General features: G+C 38.7%; 3 protein-coding genes across 4 annotated transcripts in view; 1 reads left to right on the forward strand and 2 right to left on the reverse strand.

Moving 5' to 3' along the window:
- Nucleotides 1–603: 603 nt before the first annotated feature.
- Nucleotides 604–12478, reverse strand: si:ch73-95l15.5 (putative leucine-rich repeat-containing protein DDB_G0290503). 2 transcript variants are annotated; one of them, XM_039806582.1, is made up of 11 exons: nucleotides 12349–12478; nucleotides 10707–10934; nucleotides 9625–10628; nucleotides 9264–9410; nucleotides 7382–7459; nucleotides 5865–5969; nucleotides 4579–4728; nucleotides 4320–4475; nucleotides 3990–4085; nucleotides 2862–3053; nucleotides 604–1455 (listed from the first exon to the last, which is right to left on the reverse strand). In XM_039806582.1, the coding sequence occupies exons 2-11, from the start codon at nucleotides 10876–10878 to the stop codon at nucleotides 1351–1353; spliced, it is 2205 nt and encodes a 734-aa protein (XP_039662516.1). In that variant the 5' UTR covers nucleotides 10879–10934; nucleotides 12349–12478; the 3' UTR covers nucleotides 604–1350. The 2 variants fall into 2 exon arrangements, with proteins under 2 accessions (XP_039662516.1, XP_039662515.1); XM_039806581.1 differs by having other exon boundaries at nucleotides 12208–12456.
- A 3020-nt stretch (nucleotides 12479–15498) lies between these two features.
- LOC120561574 (lysosomal thioesterase PPT2-A-like) lies at nucleotides 15499–22525 on the reverse strand. Its single transcript, XM_039804710.1, has 8 exons — nucleotides 22174–22525; nucleotides 21009–21162; nucleotides 18290–18385; nucleotides 18025–18132; nucleotides 17832–17915; nucleotides 17640–17724; nucleotides 16262–16316; nucleotides 15499–16121 (listed from the first exon to the last, which is right to left on the reverse strand). The coding sequence occupies exons 1-8, from the start codon at nucleotides 22393–22395 to the stop codon at nucleotides 15978–15980; spliced, it is 948 nt and encodes a 315-aa protein (XP_039660644.1). The 5' UTR covers nucleotides 22396–22525; the 3' UTR covers nucleotides 15499–15977.
- An 838-nt stretch (nucleotides 22526–23363) lies between these two features.
- Nucleotides 23364–23769, forward strand: part of dhx16 (DEAH (Asp-Glu-Ala-His) box polypeptide 16) — a 15904-nt gene continuing 15498 nt past the window's right edge. The window contains exon 1 of the mRNA XM_039806150.1: nucleotides 23364–23663. The gene's annotated coding sequence lies outside the window, so the exon portion shown is untranslated. The remainder of the gene's footprint in view (nucleotides 23664–23769) is intronic.

Consider the following 23769-nt stretch of genomic DNA (forward strand, 5'->3'; position numbering starts at 1 on the left):
AGAGTTCTGTTACACTGAATGTACTTAAAAAAACATTGATATCATTCAGGCACTAGATGTCGCACTCCCTCTCCACCCAATCCCTTGCTTTCACGTCAAAATAAGTGCTGGATCCAAACATCACATTCATTTTGGACCCGCCAACATTTTTGAAATTATTAATTCACAATCATATTTTGAAAAGTGATTCTTTAATTCTGCACCTTTCTAAAATGAGCCCTGTAATTTAAAGACGAAACATTACCCCTCCGATTCATGCCTCTGACTGGCTTGTTTTCCATAGCAACGGTGGGGGGAGGCTCATGGGTATTGTAGTGTTTAGAATAGAAATAAAATAAATTACAAAATATATATATTTATATGGTTTAGACCTGTCAGGATTTCTTAGAAACAAAGTTGAAATAATTAGAAGCGGTGGTCATAACATAAACCTATATGAGCCTTAACATTATCCGAGAGAGTCTTGTGTTTCTATGGTAAGTAAAATGTAATATATCATTTAAAGAAAATGGGAATACAGAATGTAGAAAAACACTTCTGGAACCAGCGCCATCACCAAACATGCATAATAGTTAATGAAATAACAGCATCTGTAGACGTAAGTACTTTGGATCAGAGTGTTTAATTCTCTTGAGATAAAAGAAAATATCTTCAGTAATAAAGACGTGTAAACATTGAAAAATCATTGAGAATAGGTCAAAAATGAAACCCATAAAAAAGCAGAAAATTAAAGCTGTTTAAAATATATTTGGTCCTAATTCTATTCCTGTCCACAAGTACAAAAAAATGTCAGTTCTGTACCAGGAAAGTGAAAACACAAACAAAATAAAGACACAGCAAAAAAGTTAAATTCAGATTTAAAGCAATTTCATACCAGCTCCTGTCCTAAAGGACATACATGTTACTCAGACCCACTAACAATCATACCATTTAGAAATGTTTCCATCAGCAATCCCACTGCATTAAATGGAATCTAATCACTGCCTGACCATTAGACCCATTACATTAAAAACTAAAATACAGTAATCTGGAGATTTTTAAATCAAGTATTGAACATCCAGCTATAAGAAGCTAGACTTGACATATCTTCTTCCCTGCACAAAACTGACTCTCTTAAGTCTAAAATTACTGATTCACTCCAGAGAGTTAAGTAGTAATTCTGGAATATTACCAAAACAAGGCAGGTCTGCAAAGGCAAACCTAAAAAAATTTAGAGATAAATACTATAAATATAAGTGATGTACACCACGATAAATATGCTGAAGAGGCAAAAAGGTGATGCAGAAAGTGCTAAAGTAATCTTCTGTCTCTGTGCAGTTAGTTTGCATCTTGTCAGTAAGTAGTCCTCTGTCACAGTGTGTGTTTGATGGCGGTCAGATGTTCACGTTTGTTCTGCAGGTTCTGCTGCAGCTCTCTGAACAGATGGTCCCGCTCCTCAGCATCCAACAGGATTTGCTACATTAAAAAAATATATAAGATCTCAGTCACCATCATAAGTATTCATAATGAAGCTCAGATTGTCATACACTTAACATACTTTTTACAAGTACAAAAATGTGCCTTTTCTGATAATTATTGGAGTGACCTTAGGCAATAATTCTGTGGAGAGAGATATTTAGGGCTGCAACTGATGATCTTTGTCATTATTGATTTCTTTATCGTTTTGTCCGACCAAGAGTCCAAACCCCAAATAGATTAAGTTTACGGGGAAATCAAAGAGAAACAGAAGTTCCTCACATTTGAGATGTTTGAATCCTTAATTATTTTTGCATTCTTGAAGTAATAGTTACAAATCAATTTTCTGTCGATCAACTCATCTTAAATTGCCTAATCCTTGCAGCTCTGAAGATATTACATATCATTTTACAAATTTTATGTATATCAAATGTATTTTATTACACATTTTAAAGTGCTCATATTATGCTTTTTGGCTCTCTCCCTTTCCTTTATTGGGTGGGTGGGTGATAGATAGATAGATAGATAGATAGATAGATAGATAGATAGATAGATAGATAGATAGATAGATGATAGATAGATGATAGATAGATAGATAGATGATAGATAGATGATAGATAGATGATAGATAGATGATAGATAGATGATAGATAGATATCTTTTTTTGTGCATGTAATAGGTTTACAAAGAGAAAAAGCCCAAACTCCACCCCAAAGAGCCTTACCATCTCCAACAGAAAACACTGTTCACCAACTGCTCCAAACAGCTCTATTGTAGTCCAGCCTTTACTTCAGAGAAGAACGTGCGTCACTTTGTAACACGTTATAATGCTCGCCTAGCTGCTAGCGTGGCACGCCCTCATACTCTGCTTCTGACTGGCTGGTAGTCCTTACCTAGCTACTGCGCATGTGCGACTCCCAACAAAGATGAAACAGAAGTGAGATGTCTCACTCTGCAGCTAAAACAGAGAGCTCAGGGTGAAAAAATGAGCTGCAGCAATGTGCAGTACAACAAAAACATGGTGTTTTTTGAAAATTAAACCATGTAAACCTATTCTGATATAACCTCTAAATACAACTATGAACCTGAAAATGAGCATAATATGAGCACTTTAAGAAACTTTTTTTTCTTTTGGGGGCTTGGAAGGAGGAGAGATAAACATGAAGGACTGAGGGGTGGGATATATACTGTAATACTGTACATACATTTGGAATTTTTCAGTGTTACAATACTGCTATTTGCTATTTTCAATGAAGAAAATGTGAGTTAGTTTTACACTCAGCGTTGATATGGCTCTGGAGTGTACAGTATACAAACACTGGTGTTTAACTAATGCGGAGGATGTGTTCCTTGTCAACATGCTCACACTGAATATTGAGACTCAGACTGTAGATTCCTGCACTCACCTCTATGAGTTTGTCTCTCTTCTCCAAACTATCTCTCAGTTTCCTTTCCTCTCGCTCTCTGTCCTCTCTGTTGTTCTGCCAGGCTCTTTCAGCCTCCTTCTTCTCCTTCTCTTTCTCCCTCAGCTCCTGCCGAGTTTCTCTGAGTTGATCTGTCAGAGAGGACACTGTCTGAACGTGACTCTCCTTCTGATTCTGGTGAAAAAGAAGAAATAAAAAGAAATAGATAGGTTGAGTGGTGCTGTTTTTGTGTGCCAGTTAGCTTAGCTTAGCATAAAGACTGGAAACAGGGGGAGAAACTGCTAGCCTGGCTCAGTCTAAGGTAACAATCTGCCTACCAGCACATGTAAAGCTCACTTATTAACATTTATTTGATCTGCACAAAAACCCAAAGTGTAAATGTTATTTTTGTTCTACCTTTGTTTTAATGTTGTACTTGTACTATTCCAGCCGAGGGCCATTGCGCCATTATGACTGTATTGTATATTTAGTTTGCTACTCCATATTAGGGCAGCAACTAACTTCGCAATCCTACCTACAGCACCTTTAAGTATAAAAAAAAAAAAAATCATGTTTAAAAGTGTCTTGTTTTCAAGAAGTTGCAGATGATCAACTCAGAACATGGAGGCAGCTTTTTGTTTTACAAATTTTCTCTTTCATATCCTCCCCTCATGCTAATAGAGCGTTCCATTTGTACTCGGAGGTTGAATTTTCCAAGGTCAAAATCGGAAACACGCCTCTTGAACTCATATTTCCGAGTTAGGAATTTGGACAACCTCTCACTACCCCGAGCTCAAAATCCAACACAGATGCCCCGTGCATCAACAGTAGTGAAAGCTGTAGTAACATACAGTTTATTAGCACTTCTGTCTTATTTGTGTCTCACTAAATTAAATCATATACATAGTACTGTTCATCTTCTATCTGTGGACTATGCTGTTACGTTGTTGGTATGCACAGAAATCAGCGCAATGCGTAGTTAGCAACTGGTATTTCTAACAATGGCTGACCTGGCTAGAGCTAATCCCACAATGAAAATCAAACTTGTTAAATGGAACGCATTCAACTCGGGTGGGACGTCATTCCCAGCTCCGGCTTCCATGGTAAATGGAACACAGTATAATATCTCACCTGCATCATGTCCTGGTATTCCTGCAGGGATGTGGTGAGTTTGGTGACCTCCTTGCACAAGGTGGCACTGTTTCCCTCTCTGTCCCCTGCCAACCCCTGAGGAAAATGACATGTGAGTAACAGTTTCCCTCATTTAATAAAACCGAGAGAAGGAAAGCCCTGCAACTTTAAAAAGGTGGAAGGCTTTAAACACTTATGTCACTCTATATCTCTTTGAAAAGTGAGGGAGCCATGCCACTACCAGCAGAAGTACCAGCCTTGTGTACGTATATTACCTGCACATCTTCTTTTTTTTTTTTTTGTTTATGTATTTTTTTTTTATTGTTTTACCTGCACATCTTTCTGACAGCTCTCCAGCTCCTGGATCAGAGCCTCCTTCTCCTGCAGGACAGCAGCGAGGGTCCGGTCCCTCTGTCTCCACATCTCCCTCTCTTTCTCCACCTCCCTCAGCAGTCGCTCCTTCTCCTCCAGAGCCACTCGCAGGTCCTGGAGTGGGGACAAAACACAGGTCTAAATAAAACCTCCAAGTGTATAGGACAAAGTACAACTGTACACAATGTGTTAAGAATGTGTGCGTTTGTGTGTGTACATTGATAATATCCTGGTTGCACTGCAGTACGGTGTTGAGTGTGTTGAGGTCTCTCTCTCGGTCTCTTCCAGCCTTCCTCAGTGCCTCGATCTCTTTCTCCATGCTCTTCTCCTTCTCACTCACTTCGGACCTCAAAGTCTGCAGGACAGCCTACAGATCACAATACATCTCACGTGAGTCTAATTTAAATACATCTGTAGAGCTGAAACAGTTGATGAACCGACAGAAAACGTAGTGTATGTAGTATTTTGATAATCATTTCAAGGACCAGTGTGTAGGACCTATTGGCAGAAATGGAATATAATATTCATAATTATGTTTTCATTAGTGTATAGTCCCCTGAAAATAACAATCGTGTTTTTGTTGAGCCCTTCATATCTACACGGGGAGCAGGTCTTCTTCCACAGAGCCCGCCACGGGGCACCAACATGTTTCTAAAGTTTTGAACTGTTGGTCGGACAAAACAAGACTTTTAAAAGATGTCACTTTTGACTTTTGGAAGTTGTAACAATGCTTTTCTCCCTATTTAATTTCATAGGCCAAAGGATGAGTCATCAATGAATCGTAAAAATATTTCCCATATTAAATCGATAATGAAAATTATAATAAATTTGACTGTGGTCTGGAAGAACCTTCTTTACTGTGCCAGGGGCAAGTGGAAGCAAACTTCTGATGGAACTTTGTCACTTTGTTCAGTTGCTGGTAAAAAGAATGTAGAACACTGCTAGGTGCTGAAGGAAGTGTAGCACTTACCAAACTTACCCATGCTGTCTGTGTATTAACTGCTAATCAGACCAGGTTTTCTGCAGTGTACACTAAAGGTGAATTTAAGACTTTTAAAGACCATTTTAATATCACATAGAATGCAATTTATATCCATTCCACATTTATTTATTGTTGCTGTTTTCAGCAGTATATAACAATTTCTAATGATATATTAATAATGAAATTAATGCAACCCAGATAAGCCAAAACACAATGTGTTATTTTAGCCATGGTTTTTCCACAGAGCTGGAGGAAATTGCTGACATGCTACTGCTAGACTCGTTAAACTTCCTGCAGGCCTGAGATAAAAAAATAAATAAAATAACCATCATCAAAAGGCCTACTCTGCTAATACAAAAGCCCTTAGGGACAGCTTTGAGTGTGATGACTATCAGAAAACATCTGTCTGCTCATGCCGATAACTGCTATGCTTCAGTGAGTGGGTAATGTGTGTCATCATAAGCAGACCCAACATTAAGCATGTCAATAATCAGGATGGAAAGGACAGGGTCAGCTCTAACCTTGTTGACAGATTGAGTTTCCTTCAGATTCTCAGTCAGCTTGTTGGCCAGCTCGGTCCCTGCTCCCTCATCCACACACAGTCTTCTGATCAGACCCATACACTCCTGGAAGAGAGAAAACATCCCGTCTGCTTAGTGCAAAATAGCAAACACACTCATAACAGCACTGTTAGGGAAAACATCTTAACTGCAGTTTTTACTCTGGTTTAAAGATTCATGGCTCATTAAAGTGCAGATTGTTGTAAGATTTCAGCATAAAATCAATACAAGGAACCATAATAACTCCAGCCAAGTGTGCATGTACTGTAGAGGAAGAGCCAAGCTGATATGCATGCAAATAAGAACCACTGCAAAGATCAGGCAGTGCAGTCATAAATCTACAGCTCCATCAAACCAACAGCCACATTCATTACTTATCTACTCAACCTAAAACTCAAATCTGTAAAAATCACAAGACTCAGACTTGTTCATCTGAAGACAATTAAAACTGAACTCTTGAAAATGTCGCTGACATTTTTGTTCTGGCAGTATAAGGATTTAAGGGACATGGTTCTCTTTTTTTTTTAAGCATACATTTGCCATCTAACTCATCAATGTTCACTGCATATAAACAGCTTATATTTGATGTAAGCATACTGTATTTTTTGTCAGCCAGATGCATGCCGGTTTGAAAAAAAAAAAAAAAAACACCTGGAGGGTTTGCATATTTTAAAAGTAGGCTATTTGTTAGACATTTAGGGAAATACAATTATTTGCTTTCTTGGCAAAAGTAATACTGATACTGTAATGATACTGCTCTCTATGTTTGTATGGGAAATATGAAGTTACAGGCAGCAACTGGTTAGCTCAGCTTAGCATAAAGACAGGGTAAACAGCTAGTCTGGCTCTGTTCAAAGACAAAGCCAGACTAGCTGTTTCCCCCCTGTTCCAGTCTTTGTGCTAAAATAAACTAAGCTAAGCCAACAAGCGGCTGTGGCTTCACATTTAACGTGGTGTTGATCTTCTCATCCAACTCTCGTCACAATAAGCGGATAAGTGTATTTCACAAATAAAATAAGTTCTTAGTGTGGCACGATATAGAACTAACAAGTGAAAGTGAAACATTTTGTTATACAGTTACTTATTGATAATCTTTATTCCATTCGAGCACCCTTTGCTAAGTCTCTCTGGTCAGCTTTCTGATGGGACAGTCCTGTTTGCTTTAGCCATATATAGCTATCACGTTCATCCAGTGAGTGACTTGCGATGAGTGCAACAATCCAATAAAAGTCCTGCTGTAAATCATTTACCTAACAAGTTGCTAAAAATAAAAGCAGTCATGATCAAAGCTTAAGAAAACATACTTCAGTGTCAATGGCACAAAGTGAATGTAGCTTTGGCACTGCCGCTTTAAGGGCGTACAGTGACTTCAAAAGACAAACAACATTCCTGGGAGCTTTGAGCCAGAGCTCTAGCAGCAGAAGATCCCACTGCTGTGTGCACGACCGAGTCCTGTCTCCCCTCATCACCTCACCCACCTGGATCAGAAGCTCCCGGCTGTGCAGGGAGTGACCAAGGCTCTGCAGCAGGGAGCCGCCACCCTCTTTCTGGAGCAACTGGAGGAAAGAGGAAAACAAAGGATGATTTCATTTTGACAGTCGACCTGTGTTAATGAAAAGAGTCTGGAGTATGGCGGAGTAAAATATAATTTACAATCACAGTATCATCTTGTGTTGTCCAACAAACCCAAATTCATTACATGTATTACAACGTAAGACCAAAATAAGCAACAAATATTCTTATTTGACAACCTGAAACCATGATTCGATTCAAAATCAAAATCATCATTCAACATCATTTGTTCAGTTCAGATCGACTATGTATTTTGTTCAAATGCACTTCAGCAAGTACAACAGTAAGTGAAGGCATCACTATTCATGTGGGGTAGCATTCAGCACTGATTCAGATGGTCTTCAGTTCAGTAGTACGTTTGCGCCGTTTATAGTCCCAGCTGTCACGTTCAGTTCAGTATAAAACTATCCAATATAAGCATTTCACGTGGTTAAGGTTAATAGCTTAGCATGTTATAATTTACAACAAAGTTGTTTCTGTGGCTTTCACAGTCGTTTAAATGAGGTAGTAATGTATTGTGAATTACAGCTGAGCTGACAAATCTGTTGATTAAAGATTTGTTTGTAGATGTACTGAACACTTCTAATGTTTAAACCTGCTGCTAATCCCACATATTTCACAGTAATTCTTAGTAATATTAAACTCTGTCGCAACAAGGGGCGTTGTGTTTAGATGATGAGCAGAGATCAGGTCATGTGAGCTCTTCAAAGTAACTGAGATGCTTTTTAATGATATCCTCCATCATAAGACTACTAAGCCCAGGGCAAAATCCACCGGTCGGGGAGGATTCCAGAGACACACGCAGTGTCCGTGTGCGTTTGTCTTTATCTGCACCTGTAAACGTAGACACACCCTTCAACAGACACGAAAAACACAGTACACCCACCCTCCATTCCTTTCATTACGCTGTATTTGTGCTCAGTCAACATTCAGAGTGGTTTCTGGAGCTGTCTGGACATTTGACTCAGGAGCTGCTCTGCGATTTTGCACTGTCTATTAAACATGTTTTTCTTGTGTGAAAGAAAAAAAGGTTAGGAGGCAATCATATCTTATGACAGCTGGTAAAAAAAATAAAATAACTGGGTACATTTTGTGTTACATCATAACTTCACTGACATCTTTATTTTATTTCCACTTATATATTTCTGTATTTTTTGATTAGATTTTAATGACAGTTTTTTTTTTACATTTATTTGTTTTTTAACCCCATAGTTCATATATTTATAAAAAATACATTTTGGGAAACACACTTAATCGCTGTCTTGCCTTAGTTAGATGAGAAGATTGAAACAAAGAAAAATAAGACTAGAGCCACCAGCTGGTTACCTTAGCTTAGCATAAAGACATTGGGCAGCTAGCCTGGTTCTGGCTGAAAGTTTTAAAAATAAATTAAAATAAACATTTAAAAAACCAAGCGTTATATGATGACTACGATCAGCACGATTGATTACAGCATGCAAAACCTATTTCAAATGTACAGGAACCTGACTAATGTTTTAAGACAGAATTGAAAAATTGTGCACCTTAATTAAGGGAGCTTTAAAAAAAAAAAAAAGTTCTGGTAGACAGATTTTGTTACCTTTGGACAGAGCAAAGCTAACTGCGTGCCCGCGCCCCCCCATTTCCAGCCTATATGCTAAGCTACGCTAACTAGCTGGCAAGAATGCAAAAAATAAATAAATAAATAAAAAAAACATACTTTCCGAAAATGTCACACAACTCTTTCAACATATAATTGTCTCGACTGGAGAGTGAGAGAGTGAGAGAGAGAGCAAACTGAATACATACAGGGGCCCAGTCTTCTGATCCGTTGACGTCAGTTGTTTTGCTCCTCCCATGTTTCAGCTCGGCCTCCAGGGTCCTGATATGGGACACAGCTTGGTCCAGCTGGCCACGCAGGTGCCTGACCGCGTGGTGAACCTGGCCAGTTGTGCTCTAAAATGACATGAATGTTGTATTATTTCGTGAAAAACAAAATGTGTAGTTCTAATCTTGTTGGACTGCTGGACTGACCTCAGTTGCTCCCGGATTACCTATTGCAGCACACTGTGTCAATATTTACAGCACACACAGAGTCTGTTCAGAGTTCTTCTATTAATACATACAGTACATTTTAATGGCCTGCTCCGACAGTAATAAAAACACTCGCCTGTTGATGAAGAGGCATGAACTCATCCCTCAGCTCTGATAGGACATCCCCGTCCTCTTCGTCTGTTCCCTCCACTCCGTTCTCCACCCTCCCAAAGTTCAGCACCCTGTTCACTGAGGGTGACGCCATCTCTCCAACTTTTCCTGAGTACTTCCTGTCCAGTACTGGGATTCTACTCCCTGATGGCGAACTGATCGGCTTGCCTTCAATATTTCTCAGCTCCTTAAGCACAAAGTTGGCCGACTGAACACCTGGTGAGTCAAATGGGTCGTTGCCATCAAGCGAGTCCAGAGACTGAATGGACTCAGTGCGGGAAGATGCTTGTAAGGAGAGAGTGGACCCCGCGAGTGAAGACGGGCCGGAGCTAAAGGATGGCATCCTGTGCCAGTGGAGGGGCATGCTCTGGGATTTGTCCCGCGACAACGCCAACGGGGAGAATGGCTGGAAAGGCAAGCGGCGAGGAACCCCACAAACAGACTCATAATCCGAGTCGGATACCCGTAAAGAATCACAGCCTTCACATCCTTTGCCCTTTTTGCATCTTTTACCGGTTCTTATAAAATACGGGCACGTGTCCCACTTCTCGGACCAGCACTCGTACTCTGAGAGTGCCATGTTCTCTTTGAGCATCTCCCTGTAGCCGTCCTTCCCCATCTCTCCATCCTCCTCGCTGGTGCTGCCCCTGCTATGAAAGTCCCGCGGGTGTCTCTGGTGGTAGCTTTGGCGCACCCACTGTCTGATCTTGTCCCTTTCCTGCGTCAGCTTCTGAATCCTCTCGGACGAAAGCACCCTCACCCTGGCTATCACCGTGTCAAACTTGAATACCCGCTCGAGGATGCACATGCATTTGCCGCACACAAACTCCCCCTGCCCGCTGCCTCGTGGGACAGGCTGCCCCAGTATGTGAGTCAACACGGAGAGCAGATCCAGCCCTTTGGACGGGGAGTTAAGGGATAACTGGGACTTGGAGAGAGACACAGAGGAACCCAAAGATAATGTGCTGCCTGTGAAGAGTAAAAGTAAGTTAACTTCCGATTCTGTAATAAAGACTTTTTTTAAATGTCTATATGCTCCAGACTCACCCCAGGGACTGCTCTGCGAGGACCGAGACAGGCTTCCTCCTCTCAGAGACTCTGTCGGGGTCTGAGGCTGACCAGTCTTCTTATTTTGGCCGCCAAACAGCCAGCGCCGTTGGTTTCCCTGGAGAGCTCCGCCACACATTCTGCACAAGTCATTTTTACCTCTGGAGGACATCGCAAACAGAGGGCTGATGCTTTCCCCCTTGTTGTCTGACAGATGTTAGAAACTCTCTGTGAATGAAAGCAGAAACAAATTAAAATAAGGAGACATTTACAGCAATGTGGGAGTCAGGAACCCACAAGGGTTCACAAGATGACATTCTGAGCATGGGAGCGCCTCACAGAGCTGCTAACTTGGTATAGTTTTTTTTTTATATCTCTTTAGGTGGGTTAGTTTTTGCCTCCTAAATGATTCAATTTAACAATCTGATAAGTTTAAATAATTCTTAAATTAAACTAATCGTGGTTCATGATGTCCTCAATATTGTTATGGGGAGTTTTAGCAACCCATGGTTGCAGTCTTCATGTACACAAATGATATGCGGTATATTTTAAAAGCTCAATATCTTGTTATCAGTGGGGGGAGCGTCTGACAAAGCATTTACAATACATCATAATCTCTTCATGTTTTGTCAAACCAAGAGTCCAAATCAAAATGAAGAAGTTGAAAAATATTTCATTCTCCAGCTTTTACACATAAAAAGCAGGTCAGGAAAAGTGTGATTGAACAATCTAATCTACCCAGTTTGACATACTGTATTTAGTTTCTCCCTAGTGCTTTGACTTTTGATTTTGTTTGACGTCTTCCATGCAAGGATTTTTTATTTTTTTTTTTGCTCCCAGCTGCTGGCTGTTTACAGTAGTTTCCACCAGGGCGGGACACGTCGACCTTGAGCCACGCGGACAGTGAATTCAGTCAGACTGTCGATGAATGAAAGTCTCTCTTCCACAGTCCCACCAGTCTCTCCTATAGTCTGGCATTGCCAGATCTATCTCCACCGCGCTGTGTCAGCGCTGGAGTAGCCCAGTCTCTCCATGAACCTTTCCCCCACTCACAAATGAGACACCCTTCGATCCTTTTAACCAGATTTGACGAATGAATTCAACATGAAAATATTATTTCTGCATTCGGAAACCGTGAATTAAACCCATAAAAGCGACAAGTATCCACGACATTGGACTGTTTAAATACAACAATTAAAAAAGGTGGGTTTTTTTTCTTCCGGGAAACCACAAAACAGCTTGCGACATATTTCCAAAGGGAAACTCTTCATCATCCTGTGGAAAACAGTTCAACTATCGTGTATCTGATTCTATTTTTAACGACTGAACTGCAGCGATTCAACGTGAAAGTATAACGTCAGCGTGTAAAAGTGGAGCAGCAGCGTTTCATAAATATAACTGGGAGCATTCAGTCACCGCCCTCAGTTTGCTTCAGTCTAGTTTTAACGCTTCACAAAACACACAGTTAGCTTTAATATAAACCATGTTTTTAAAGTCTTACGTTTGAGTCCCCCGGGCTTCAGGCGCTGACACAAGTTTAAAGTCCGACACGCGAGGGAGAAATCTTCATTGTCTCCCCACAAATGCGGTGAAGTCCCTCGCACACAAGTGTAAAGTGTAACGTTAAGGTAAAGTTTCTTACATAAAAACCTCCACACGGAGCTGAGCTGGAGCCGCGTTGCACCACAGCGGAGCAGCAGAGGAAGAGAGGTGGGTGTCACCTTGCTCGCGTCATCGGTCATACCTGTTTGAGCGCGAGCACACGGAGGTGTGCAAACTATGGAAAGCCAAAAGGGTCACGTTCACACTCCTGACTGCACAGTAGAATATTTAACTATTAACCGCTTCTTAGTGCAAAACAATAATTAACACATTAGTGATAAATACAATTAGAAATGTGGAAATACAAAGTGAAATAACAAATTATAATAGAATAATTATAAGAATGTTCATATATTCACATATATTTTTTTATTTATGTACTTGTATATTTCTATATATTTTTTTAAATATTTATTTATTTATTGCATATAAGTCCTATTCTAGTATTTCTGTATATTTAAATTTTTTGTATGTATTTATTTGTATCCCTTTATTTGTTCTTTTCAAATAAAAAGGGTTCTTTTTCCTATTCCCTATAGTTATTCCTTGAATGGCCAAGCTGTCAAATATGTGGATACTTAAAAATAAATAACAATAGTCAGCAATCAAATGTTTTTGTTTATCAGAGTTATAATTTAGTTTACTATTATTTCGTAATTATGATAAATTTAAGCCCCATTCAGAATGGGTTTAAAATCCCATCGATACCCTTTTGTATTATTTTTTTTCTTCAGGTGAAGAGATTCTTGCTCTTCTACTTTTTCTTTCTTTTCTTTATCAGCTCAAGTGTGTTAATCTGATACAACATGCTGACACCAACATATGGCTTGGGAACCATTATAACAATAGAAAGTATAAAGCCACCTGGACCCCTAAAAAAGCTCCCTACATTGTCTGTTTAAATGTTTTCTTTCTCTTTTGAGTCTGTTGTTTTATAGCTTATATTTATTTACATTTTGGCAAATTCACACCATTAACAGTATGCCGAATTTGATACTTGCAGTTCCTGTTTGCAATGTACCATTGTGTAGACAATTATCACTGCATTACTTTGATACTGAAGAAAACTTTGAAATGTGATGATTCTCAGGCATTTTTTAAGTGGATTTATGGACATGTTTGCGATATTTGATGGGCATCACAGATAATGATATCCTTAATATCTGAATGATATCAATATGTGTTCCATGTTAAGATTTGACTGAGTTATGACTCTGATTTTTGACTAAAGTTTACCTCACTTTGTAGCTCTGCCCCAAACCAATTCCATGATGGTAAAATGCCATCCAGAACGATGAGTTAAATTATAGGAGCACAGTGAATAATTCATTCCCCATCTCCTCCTGTAATGTCACCCGCTTCCCTGTCCTACAGTAATGGGGCCTATAACAAATAAATAAACACTAATAATAATACAAATAATACACCAAGATCAGAACTAAAAATGTCTCCTTTGTAAAACCATAAAATAGGCTATATTCTATTAAAATAGAATTTCTGATTTAGATGAATTCCCTTTTGTTCTTTCACCTCACAATCCATAACTCAACCCCTATATGAATCAGTTCATTAAGGAAAAATCAATTGGTTTAATTGATTGATCACAGCCCCGACATGCTGCTTTTATCCAATCATGTGTAAAGGGTGAAAGAGTCAACATCTAATCAGAGCCTAAAGAGGACAAGCTGCATAATCTCTCAACAATGAAACAGGGTAATTATTAAATGAAAGTGCTCAAAGATATCTAAAACAATCACTAAAAATGACTTACTTTATATCATTTAAATTTGTTCAGTTTGTATTGAGTACTTATAATTGTCTCTGTGTTGACTTAATTGTGTGCCGTACTTTGTGGAAATGTATTTATATTTAAATGTGCTTATTTTTTTGTGTTATGGTACTTAAATGAAGAAGCAGCATCCTTAAAGCTCCTATGACATGCTGCTTTTTGGATGCTTTTATATAGGCCTTAGTGGTCCCCTAATACTGTATCTGAAGTCTGTTTAATATAGGCCTTAGTGGTCCCCTAACACTGTATCTGAAGTCTATTTTATATAGACCTTAGTGGTCCCCTACTACTGTATCTGAAGTCTCTTTTATATAGACCTTAGTGGTCCCCTAATACTGTATCTGAAGTCTCTTTTATATAGACCTTAGTGGTCCCCTAATACTGTATATGAAGTCTCTTTTATATAGACCTTAGTGGTCCCCTAATACTGTATCTGAAGTCTCTTTTATATAGACCTTAGTGGTCCCCTAATACTGTATATGAAGTCTCTTTTATATAGACCTTAGTGGTCCCCTAATACTGTATCTGAAGTCTCTTTTATATAGACCTTAGTGGTCCCCTAATACTGTATCTGAAGTCTCTTTTATATAGGCCTTAGTGGTCCCCTAATACTGTATCTGAAGTCTCTTTCCCGAAATTCAGCCTTGGTGCAGAATTACAGCCACTAGAGCCAGCTTTCCTTATGACGTGCCATTACTGTGTCTGTAGCTTTAAATGCTAATGAGGAGGAGAGAAGCGGGGGCAAGGTGGAGGGTGGGGGAGTGGCCTTGATCAGCTTGCCATGGGCAAAGCAGAGAAAGGAGGTAACCTTTCCCCTTTAACGACATATAGGGAAGATTCCAGATCGGCCCATCTGAGCTTTCATTTTCGTAAAAGGCAGAGCAGGATACCCAGGGCTCGGTTTACACCTATCGCCATTTCTAGCCACTGGGGGACCATAGGCAGGCTGGGGGAATGCATATTAATGTTAAAAAACCTCATAAAGTGAAATTTTCATGCCATGGGACCTTTAAAATATACAACATCAACATCTGCAGTTTTAAAAGTTTTTTTTGAATCAGCACCTCTGCAATGTAATTAATTAAAAAATGCAAAGGGAATTACTGTATGTAGGCTACTGGACTACAATACAATGAGGAGTTTTTATTCTTGTCAGTGTTTATAACTCAGGGTTAACATGCAGATGTGGATTGTTTCTTGCTTTTGGAGTGTGATTGTTACAACCCAACACCACATTTCACAGAATTGTAGTTAACATCATATCTCACATGTATGCTGCAAAAAATAAAATCCCAATTTTAGCAATACCTTTAGGAACAACTTCATTTTTTTTAATGGTAAAGGTGAAAATTTGATTTTATGTTTTATGTTTTTAAAAACAGAGCGATAATAATTTTGAGATTAGTTCATACAAAATACTTTAATACAGAAGAACCTTTCACATATTCTTTAAAGGATCAATTAACACCAAGTTACATGAGGCAGAAACATAGGCTATCATTAATCTCTGCGGGTTGAAACTCCCCATCATGCCTAAAAGTTTCATCCTAAAGAAAAGATGTGTGAAATGTGTGAATTCACCCTTTACAAGACACCGTCAGCCATAAACCACCATAAACATCCATCAGATGGCAGCAGTTGATTGGCCATTACACTGCAGACAAATAAAGGTCATTACTAATGGTTTACCACAATGCATGGCTCAGTGCAGACTATCACCCACAATATTAAGGACCATTTAAGGATGTTTCTATTGAGGGAATTTCAAAGCATTAAAAATGCAAGACCATATTTTTTTTGGTTGTCTATGGAAGCCTTTTTTTTTTTTTCAGAAGAGAAGCAAGAGGAAGCATTTGTGAATTATATTTGTATCTACATATTCATGTGAGCCACTTCTCTATGCAGGTCCTGAACACCGTGTAGTTGGAGTGCCATTGAATGTGCTTCACTCCAGAGTGAACGCACACTGACATGTCGCCTCGAGCGTCCAGCGTCTTCAGCCCAAACGTATCGTTCTTGTAAGACTTTCAAAGGGAGAGAACAAGAGGACAGGTTATTACAAAATGTCTACCATTTTACAGAGAGCCTAAAGTAAATATGAATATGGGTAACTTTCCAGATACAATGGTGTGTATATACTGTATGTATTAGTTCTGAAACTTACCTCCTGGTTTCTCATTTCTACAATGTTTTCGTCGCTGTCATAGAATCCAAAGTGGCTGTTTTTAGAAAAGAGGAAACAGTCAGTTCAGGTAAAGAGGTCTCGAAACCTCTGCTGCAGATCTGACCAGAAACTCAACACACATTTTGAAGACTAACTACTTTGTCTGGAACCTTAGTATCTATCTAAGCCAATGGTGTCATTTCCACTGGGAATGACTTTTCAAAAATCCTCTTTCTGACCTCCTCACTTTTAAGGTTTCTGTCTGATGTAATCACTAAGATTTCTAAAGTACCTTAAGATTATCAATCTGCCAAAATCCAGAGAGGAGTTATTGGTAAGAATGTGTTCATCTACGTTTTTAAGTTTTACTGTAGGCTTTTACAATCTGTCCTCTGATAAATAAAGGTTGTACCTGCAGACTGAGAGGTAGACCTGCAGGATGACTTAGTTGTAAAAATACTTCAAACTTCAAATTTATTGTATGTAATTTATAATTCACTGTAATTCAGTGTTCTCCTACAAAAAAAAAAGCTATTGACCATCAATCAAAGATTAGGCCGTAAAGGACAGAAGCACATACATATTTACCTATAATATAAGTTTTAGGTCTCTATTAACAAAAACCTTTAAGTGGCGTTAGTATATTGAATTTCTTCTTTTTTATTAGGCTACTATTAATTTGAAAGCCCCATATCTATGCCATTATAATGTTATTTGCTAGAATGATATGAATATACTGTATCTAAATGCAAAAATCATTCAATTGTTTAAAGGTTATGTTTTTGAATTTTTTTGGTGAAGGACCTCTGACTTCATGTGGATTGTGCATGTGTTTGGATTATTCAAAAGCCCTTTTTTAAATCAAGTTGTTCTTCTTACTTTTCTCATAATAAATTAATGTAATAACAATTTTTTTGATGAATTTAGAAATGCTCAGGTTGTCATATTCATTCTGTTTGGCTGTTTATTAATAAAGGAAGTCAATTCAGAACAAATAATATACCTAGAAAGAAGTTGGTTAAAAAGGGGTTATATAAAAGGGCTAATTAATTCTTCTGTTAGGAGCACGAGTATATTATTTTTGTCAATGTAAGAGAAAGAAGGCTGTTATATATCCACCACTAATGAATTACGCGTATTTATCACAGACACACTGATTGGTTGCCACTCAACCACAAGGTTTGCGGTTTAATTCCAGGCTCCTCCGGCCACATGTCAAAGTGTCTCTGAGGAAGACACTGAACCCCTCCCCGGATACTGTATGCATAGCTGTCCACTGCTCCTACTACTTAAAATTGGTAAAATGCAGTAATTCAATCTTACCACATTGTACTTTGAGTATGTGACAAATTAAGAAAGTATAAAACTTTGATGAAACCTGGACTGCCATGGTGTGATGACGCCATCATCTGGTCCTCCAATCAGCACAAGCTTCTTGATACGCAGGAAGTTTTCTCTCCATGCTGAGCAGGTGAAACGGGGAAATGCATGACTTTCTATTTTGCAATGCATATTTCTACTGCACGCCCACACACATACAGCACATAATGACAGTAATGCATTCCATTACCTTTCATGTTGTTGTGAGGTCTGTCACCATTAAGCACAGCCAGAAAGCTGTTGCCCTGCAGGTAGCGGGGCCGATGGTGAGGGTCTGTGGAGAAAACATAAATAAATATCGGTTGTACCCTAGTATCTTTTCAAGAAGTGATGTAATGCAAGTAAAGGTAAATATTTTCTGATTTTCAAATCATATTTCTCACCGTTCCAGTAGTTGCAGATAGACACTTTCTGTCCCACTCTGTTGTAGCAAAGATGAAACACTAACTTTTTTGTGCAGTCAGGAAATACCTTCTTCAGATATTCGGTGTCTGTGGAAAAATCCAGTATTGTGAAATTTAGGATCTATTACAAATACTGTCTGAAGTTCTGGTAAATTAACTAGGACTCCTTAAATGTCATGATTCGCTGCAGGACAAGGGTTATACTGTACAGATATGCTTAAAACATGAAATGAAGCTCTTTGACCTCCATACTGCCCGGCCTGTGGTGATGACAGCGAAACAAAGGTGTGCACGTTGTGGTCTGGAGCCATGGAGAGAAGTGCTCGACAAATTAGACCACCTTAGAAAGAATAGGAGAAGACACAATATCAAGAGAGTTCCGACAAACCAGTATAGGCTACATGAGATCTTGTGCAGGGATCCTTAAGTGTTTAATCCCTCTGGAGAGATGCATCTTGTAGGTTAAGAGTGGATAAAATACGACAAGCAGGTGCCTGCAAATGCATTTGTTACACCAAATTAAACAGGTTATAGGAAAACTGTGTATTGTTTTCCTTTTTTCCTTAGCGGCTGTGAGGCTGTACTAAGGGACAGCGTAGCTTTTAGCTAAATACTAACAGATGCTAGCATTCTCAAATTGAAAATGCTAACATGTTTAATGGGTATAATGTTTATCATGTTAATCTTTTCTCTGTCTTGGCTTTCTTTTTGTTTGTTAGCATGCAAAAAAGAATTAGTGTATTGTAGTGCTAATTTGTGTAAATGCATGTACATCTGGGGCTGATGGGAATATCATTAGTTTTGCGGGTATATTTGGTCTTAGATAATTGGATAAACTGACAGATTTTTTGGCCTGATGTTGGTTTGATGAAAAGTTAAGGGATGACTAGTCTATATTGACGACATTTCATTTCCAGGATTGTTCAGGTGCCGCCGGATATTCCACCGGATGCCCCATAATTTTCATCCGGATGTCGGTCACCTGGCATTCTAAACTCCAGTGGATTTCTGAGGACTATGGTTAACTGCTCCTCAGATCTCTGCAGGGTAAATCCAGACAGCTAGCTAGACTATCTGTCCAATCTGAGTTTCCTGTTGCACGACTAAAACAACTTTTGAACATACACGTGTTCCACCAAAACAAGTTCCTTCCCAAGTTTTTTTTGCAGAGGTGCCGTTGCTCTGCCCAGCGAGCCCAAGATGATTGTGATTGGTTTAAAGAAATGCAAATAAACCAGAGCAGGTTTTTCTCCCATCCCGGAATGCTATGTTGACTAGCCAGAAGGTGTGGCAATGCGAGACTAAGGGATGACCAAAGTGATTACAATTCTTCACCAGAGTCATTACCTGAGATACAATATGCCAATATGTCTAATAAATGTTGAGATAGGCTATTTCACAGGGTAAGTGAAAACTTTGACCAGCTGGTACCGCAGTCAGATACATCCTCTGAGAACTATGAATGTCCACACAATTTACAGTAATGACAATCTTTGTTCAAATTAGAAAAAAAACAGTGTTTTTTTCTTGACAAAACATATTTGTTTTAGGTTTAATATGAATCTGCTGTGAAAAGGAGATGTATTTGAATGACATTTAGATGCATTTTAGCTGATGAAAATGTGAAAAGTGAAAATTAGTACATCGCTGCATGTCCAACGGGAGGATAAAAGTTAACCGTTTTCTGCTTCTAAACTTTTGAGTACATAAACTACACAAATGCAGGAACTGTGAACCACTTGGGTACGAAATGGCACTTCTCTCATTTTACTGGAAATGTGGAAGTGAAAGATGAATACCTGAGAAAATAAATACTGTTCGTTAACTTTAATGTGTGTGTAAAGCATTTCTAGATACTGTACTGCTGTGTGTGTGTGTGTGTGTGTGTGTATGTATATATATATATATATATATAGTGAGCAGGAGAGAAGCTGACCTTCAGCAAAAAGATACTCTGCTCCCTTTCGCACTGTGTAATCTTCTGCTGTCCTTGTTGTCGACATGTAAAGATTAAACAACATGCCTATTTGTCTAAAATTATCTCACAAAGCGAATTTCTCTTAGTCTCTGACAGACTGATTGACGCTTCTCTTCTCATTCACTCTCATCTTTGCTTTGATGTATGAATTGAGTGTTCACTCAGTTGTCAGTCTCAGGTACACCAAGCTTAGTCTAATGCAATCAAATTCAACAGTGCTGCAGTAACTTCTCCCTTCATGAAGGTTATAATCATCAGTTTTTGTTTAAACTCTTTTAGAGAGATGGTATAATTCAACTTCATTTTGGAAGATGTTTGTGATGCTGTTGAACTGTATTGCATTATACAAAGAGGTGTTTATATTATTTTGTCTACCTCATAATGAGCGTAGGCTAATCCATCGAGAGCAATCAGGGCTCAGTATCATGCTCAAGGACATCTTAGATCAGACCACCATCTCTGCAATCAGGGGACAATCTGCTCTACCTGCTGAGCGACAGCCAGATTTACATTTGTTTGATGTATTACTTAACAATAAATTAAACAGGTTTTAAACATAATCCAATTGGAGTGAAAATAGAAATGCATGCCACACTCACATTCCATTTTATTTTTTTAGGGATTTTAAACTTGTAGTCTTCAGACCCAACCACTGCTGACTCAAATGACGTCACTTAAGGCAAAAGATCAGACTTGGCACAGCTCCCTCTGTAGTCAATGAAAGCTTTATACAACTTTCTTTTCATTTTATCTTAGTCCTATGAGTCCATTTTTCTCTTCCAAGGTCTTCTGTTTTTTAGTGGCAGGATATTTTAACTTGGATGCTTACACCCATCATAAGTGTTTACATTTAATTTGTAAGAATGGGTTCACACTGCTGCTTCATGCCAAATTGGCCCCAGATAAATGCTCACAGTTTTTGTTGCATGGCTAAAGCACGGCAGTGGTGTGTGCTGCATACAGTGTGGTGAGTGTGTGAGTGGACCTTGTGAGAAGCACACAAGATGGACGCCATCAGGAGCTTTTTGCACAATGTTGTCGAAGACTTTCCTGAAGCCTTGGACCTGCTTCCACATCGGCTCCAGACTGGCCCAGTTATCATACAAGTCAATCACTGTCACATTGGTGCCTGGATGCGTCTGTGATTAAAAGAAAATAGGAACAGAGTAACAGACACACAGTAATCGCTGATTAAATCAACTATCAGCCTGAGTACAGATAATGTTATCAGCCAACACAGTCAGATGTGGGCTCATTTACAAAATGTTCTTCCAAAACAAAACTGATCTTGAGGAATAGAAAAATGACAGGGGAACAGAAATCATGAACTTGAAAGAGCTTACTGATTTTCACTTCACTTGAAATCTGACTGCCTTTTAAAATAATCTGTAATGTACCTACTGTAGATATAAAGTCCAAAATTTGTTTAATTAATGCCTAGGATAGAAGTGGGAGGTTTGACCGCTCACACAGTTGAAATCATCATCATGAAGTTTCTTGTGAATAAATATGAGAGAAATATAATATGGAAACGCAGGTTTATAGAGTTTCTTTTAACAAAATGCATAAACAGCTGGAACCAAACTTACATTGTTCTTTGCCAAATTATACTTTATTCAGTGGTATAAAGAAGTACATTTTACCCAAGTACAAGTACAGCTTTTAGGTACTTTGCTTCAGTTTACGCTACTTTATACTTTTACACTCGATTACATTTATTTGAACTTTAGTCACTACTTTGCAGATTCAGATTATTAATACACAATAAAATCAACTAAAAAAAGATGACGTATTATTATAAATTACTGTTAGGTACCAAATAACTAGTAGAAGTCAGCCCCACCTTTACCAGCTGCAACATTAAAGTGTTTACACATTAATGCACATGCAGTTACATGATTCTGAAACGAGCCATTCTGCATAATGAGTACTTTTACTTTTGATAAGTAACATTTTGAATGCAGGACTTTTACTTGTAACAGAGTATTTTCACACTGAGGCAATATTACTTTCACTGAAGTAAAATTGCTTCTTCCACCACTGATATTCTAGAAAAAATGGACTTCTCAGAAGTCTCTCCCAAAGTAAAACAAAACAACAAGAACATTTGACTTATTTGCACATGTTCGCTATTGAGATGTAGGTACTACCTTGTTTATGTGAAAAGCGATCGTGTTGAACTGTTTCGGTCCATCCAAAATGCCATGCACGATGATGACAGGCTTGTACCCGTCAATGCAAACCCCTGTCAGCAGCAGCAGCAGCAGCTGCAGCTGCAGAAGGAGTACCGGCGATTCTCGGATGACCTGCGGAGTCTTCATCTCTCTACCCGGTCGCAGGTCAACCCTCTGGCCGCGAGCAGACTGGAGCATCGAGAGAAGGGATCCTGGAGAGACTTGAGAGAGCGACAGAGACGTGATTGGCTCTTACATGAGCTGATGAGTAAATGATCTATCTCTTTTAACTTTTGTTTGAAGACTTGGCATGTGCGCGCTTCCTTCCTCATCACTCCTGTAATAGCGTATGTTTTTGTTTGAGATCACATCCGTTTTCGATTTTCATTTAGACTACGTATAGGGCTGACTCACAGCTTTTCAATGCATTTAATTGTTTACAGTGGTGGGAGGTAATTATGTACATTTACTCAAGTATTGTACAATTTTGAGGTACTTATTTTTATGTTTGCTACTTTAATTTTACTCCACTGCATGTCAGAGGCAAATATTGTACTTTTTACACCATAACATTTACTTGATAACTTTAGTTACTCATTTGCAGATTCATATTATGATTACAACATAGCCTAATCAACAAACAAATTATGATGTATTATTATAGATACGATCAGACCTTATTGATCCCTGGGAGGAAATTGACAAGCTTAGCTCCACTTTTATCAGCTGCAACATTAAAGTGATGCACACATTAATGCGTCAATAATTATAATACAATATGCCGATATTATTCTGAAATGATCCATTCTGCGGAACAAGTATGCTACTTTTACTTTCGTAGCTTACATTTTTATGCTAATACTTTTGTATTTTCGCCTACAGCGTATTACGGTGGTGGGTATAGCCTATTTCTACTTTTAACTAAGTAAAATATTTGAGTACTTCTTCCACCACTGCTTGTTTATGTTGTATGGAAATGTGCAAGTTGATGAATGTATTCATTTAAAAAAAAATGCTTTTTTGCATACCTTTATGATTTTTCAATACTTACGGTGAAAAATAGAAAATTGAGTGGCATTATACCCCACTGTTGTTGTTTTCCAGGTGGCCGCCTGGTGGCAGTAAGAGCTGCAGCCTCTGATGCAGCTTTACTCTTCTTCGGTAAAACTTACATGACGTATTTCCGCTTCCGCTCTCAGCGTGCATTAAGCTAAGTTAGTATTTTACATGTATTGGTTACTTTATTTATGTGGTGTTTTGTTTGTAGAAAAAAGCAATCCCACAAATTACTAATTTTACATGGCTACGGAGGGATGTAAATATCCATTAAGTGTCCTTACCGAGAACGACAACTAAACAACACCTCATTTGTAACGTTTGCTGGAGTTAGCTAGCTAGCTAGCTCGCTCGCAGCCTGCAGCTACTTCTGCCATAACAACAACGTTGTTTGAGCATTTTGAAAAGCGGTAAGTGAAGTTGATTAGGCACTTTTGTCGCTTTTCAATCAAAAATAAGACTTAGATTGCTAAACATTGTAAAAGACTCGATATAGTCCCACATCATGCAGGGAGA

Source organism: Perca fluviatilis, chromosome 7, assembly GCF_010015445.1.
Source record: "Perca fluviatilis chromosome 7, GENO_Pfluv_1.0, whole genome shotgun sequence".
NCBI lineage: Eukaryota > Metazoa > Chordata > Actinopteri > Perciformes > Percidae > Perca > Perca fluviatilis.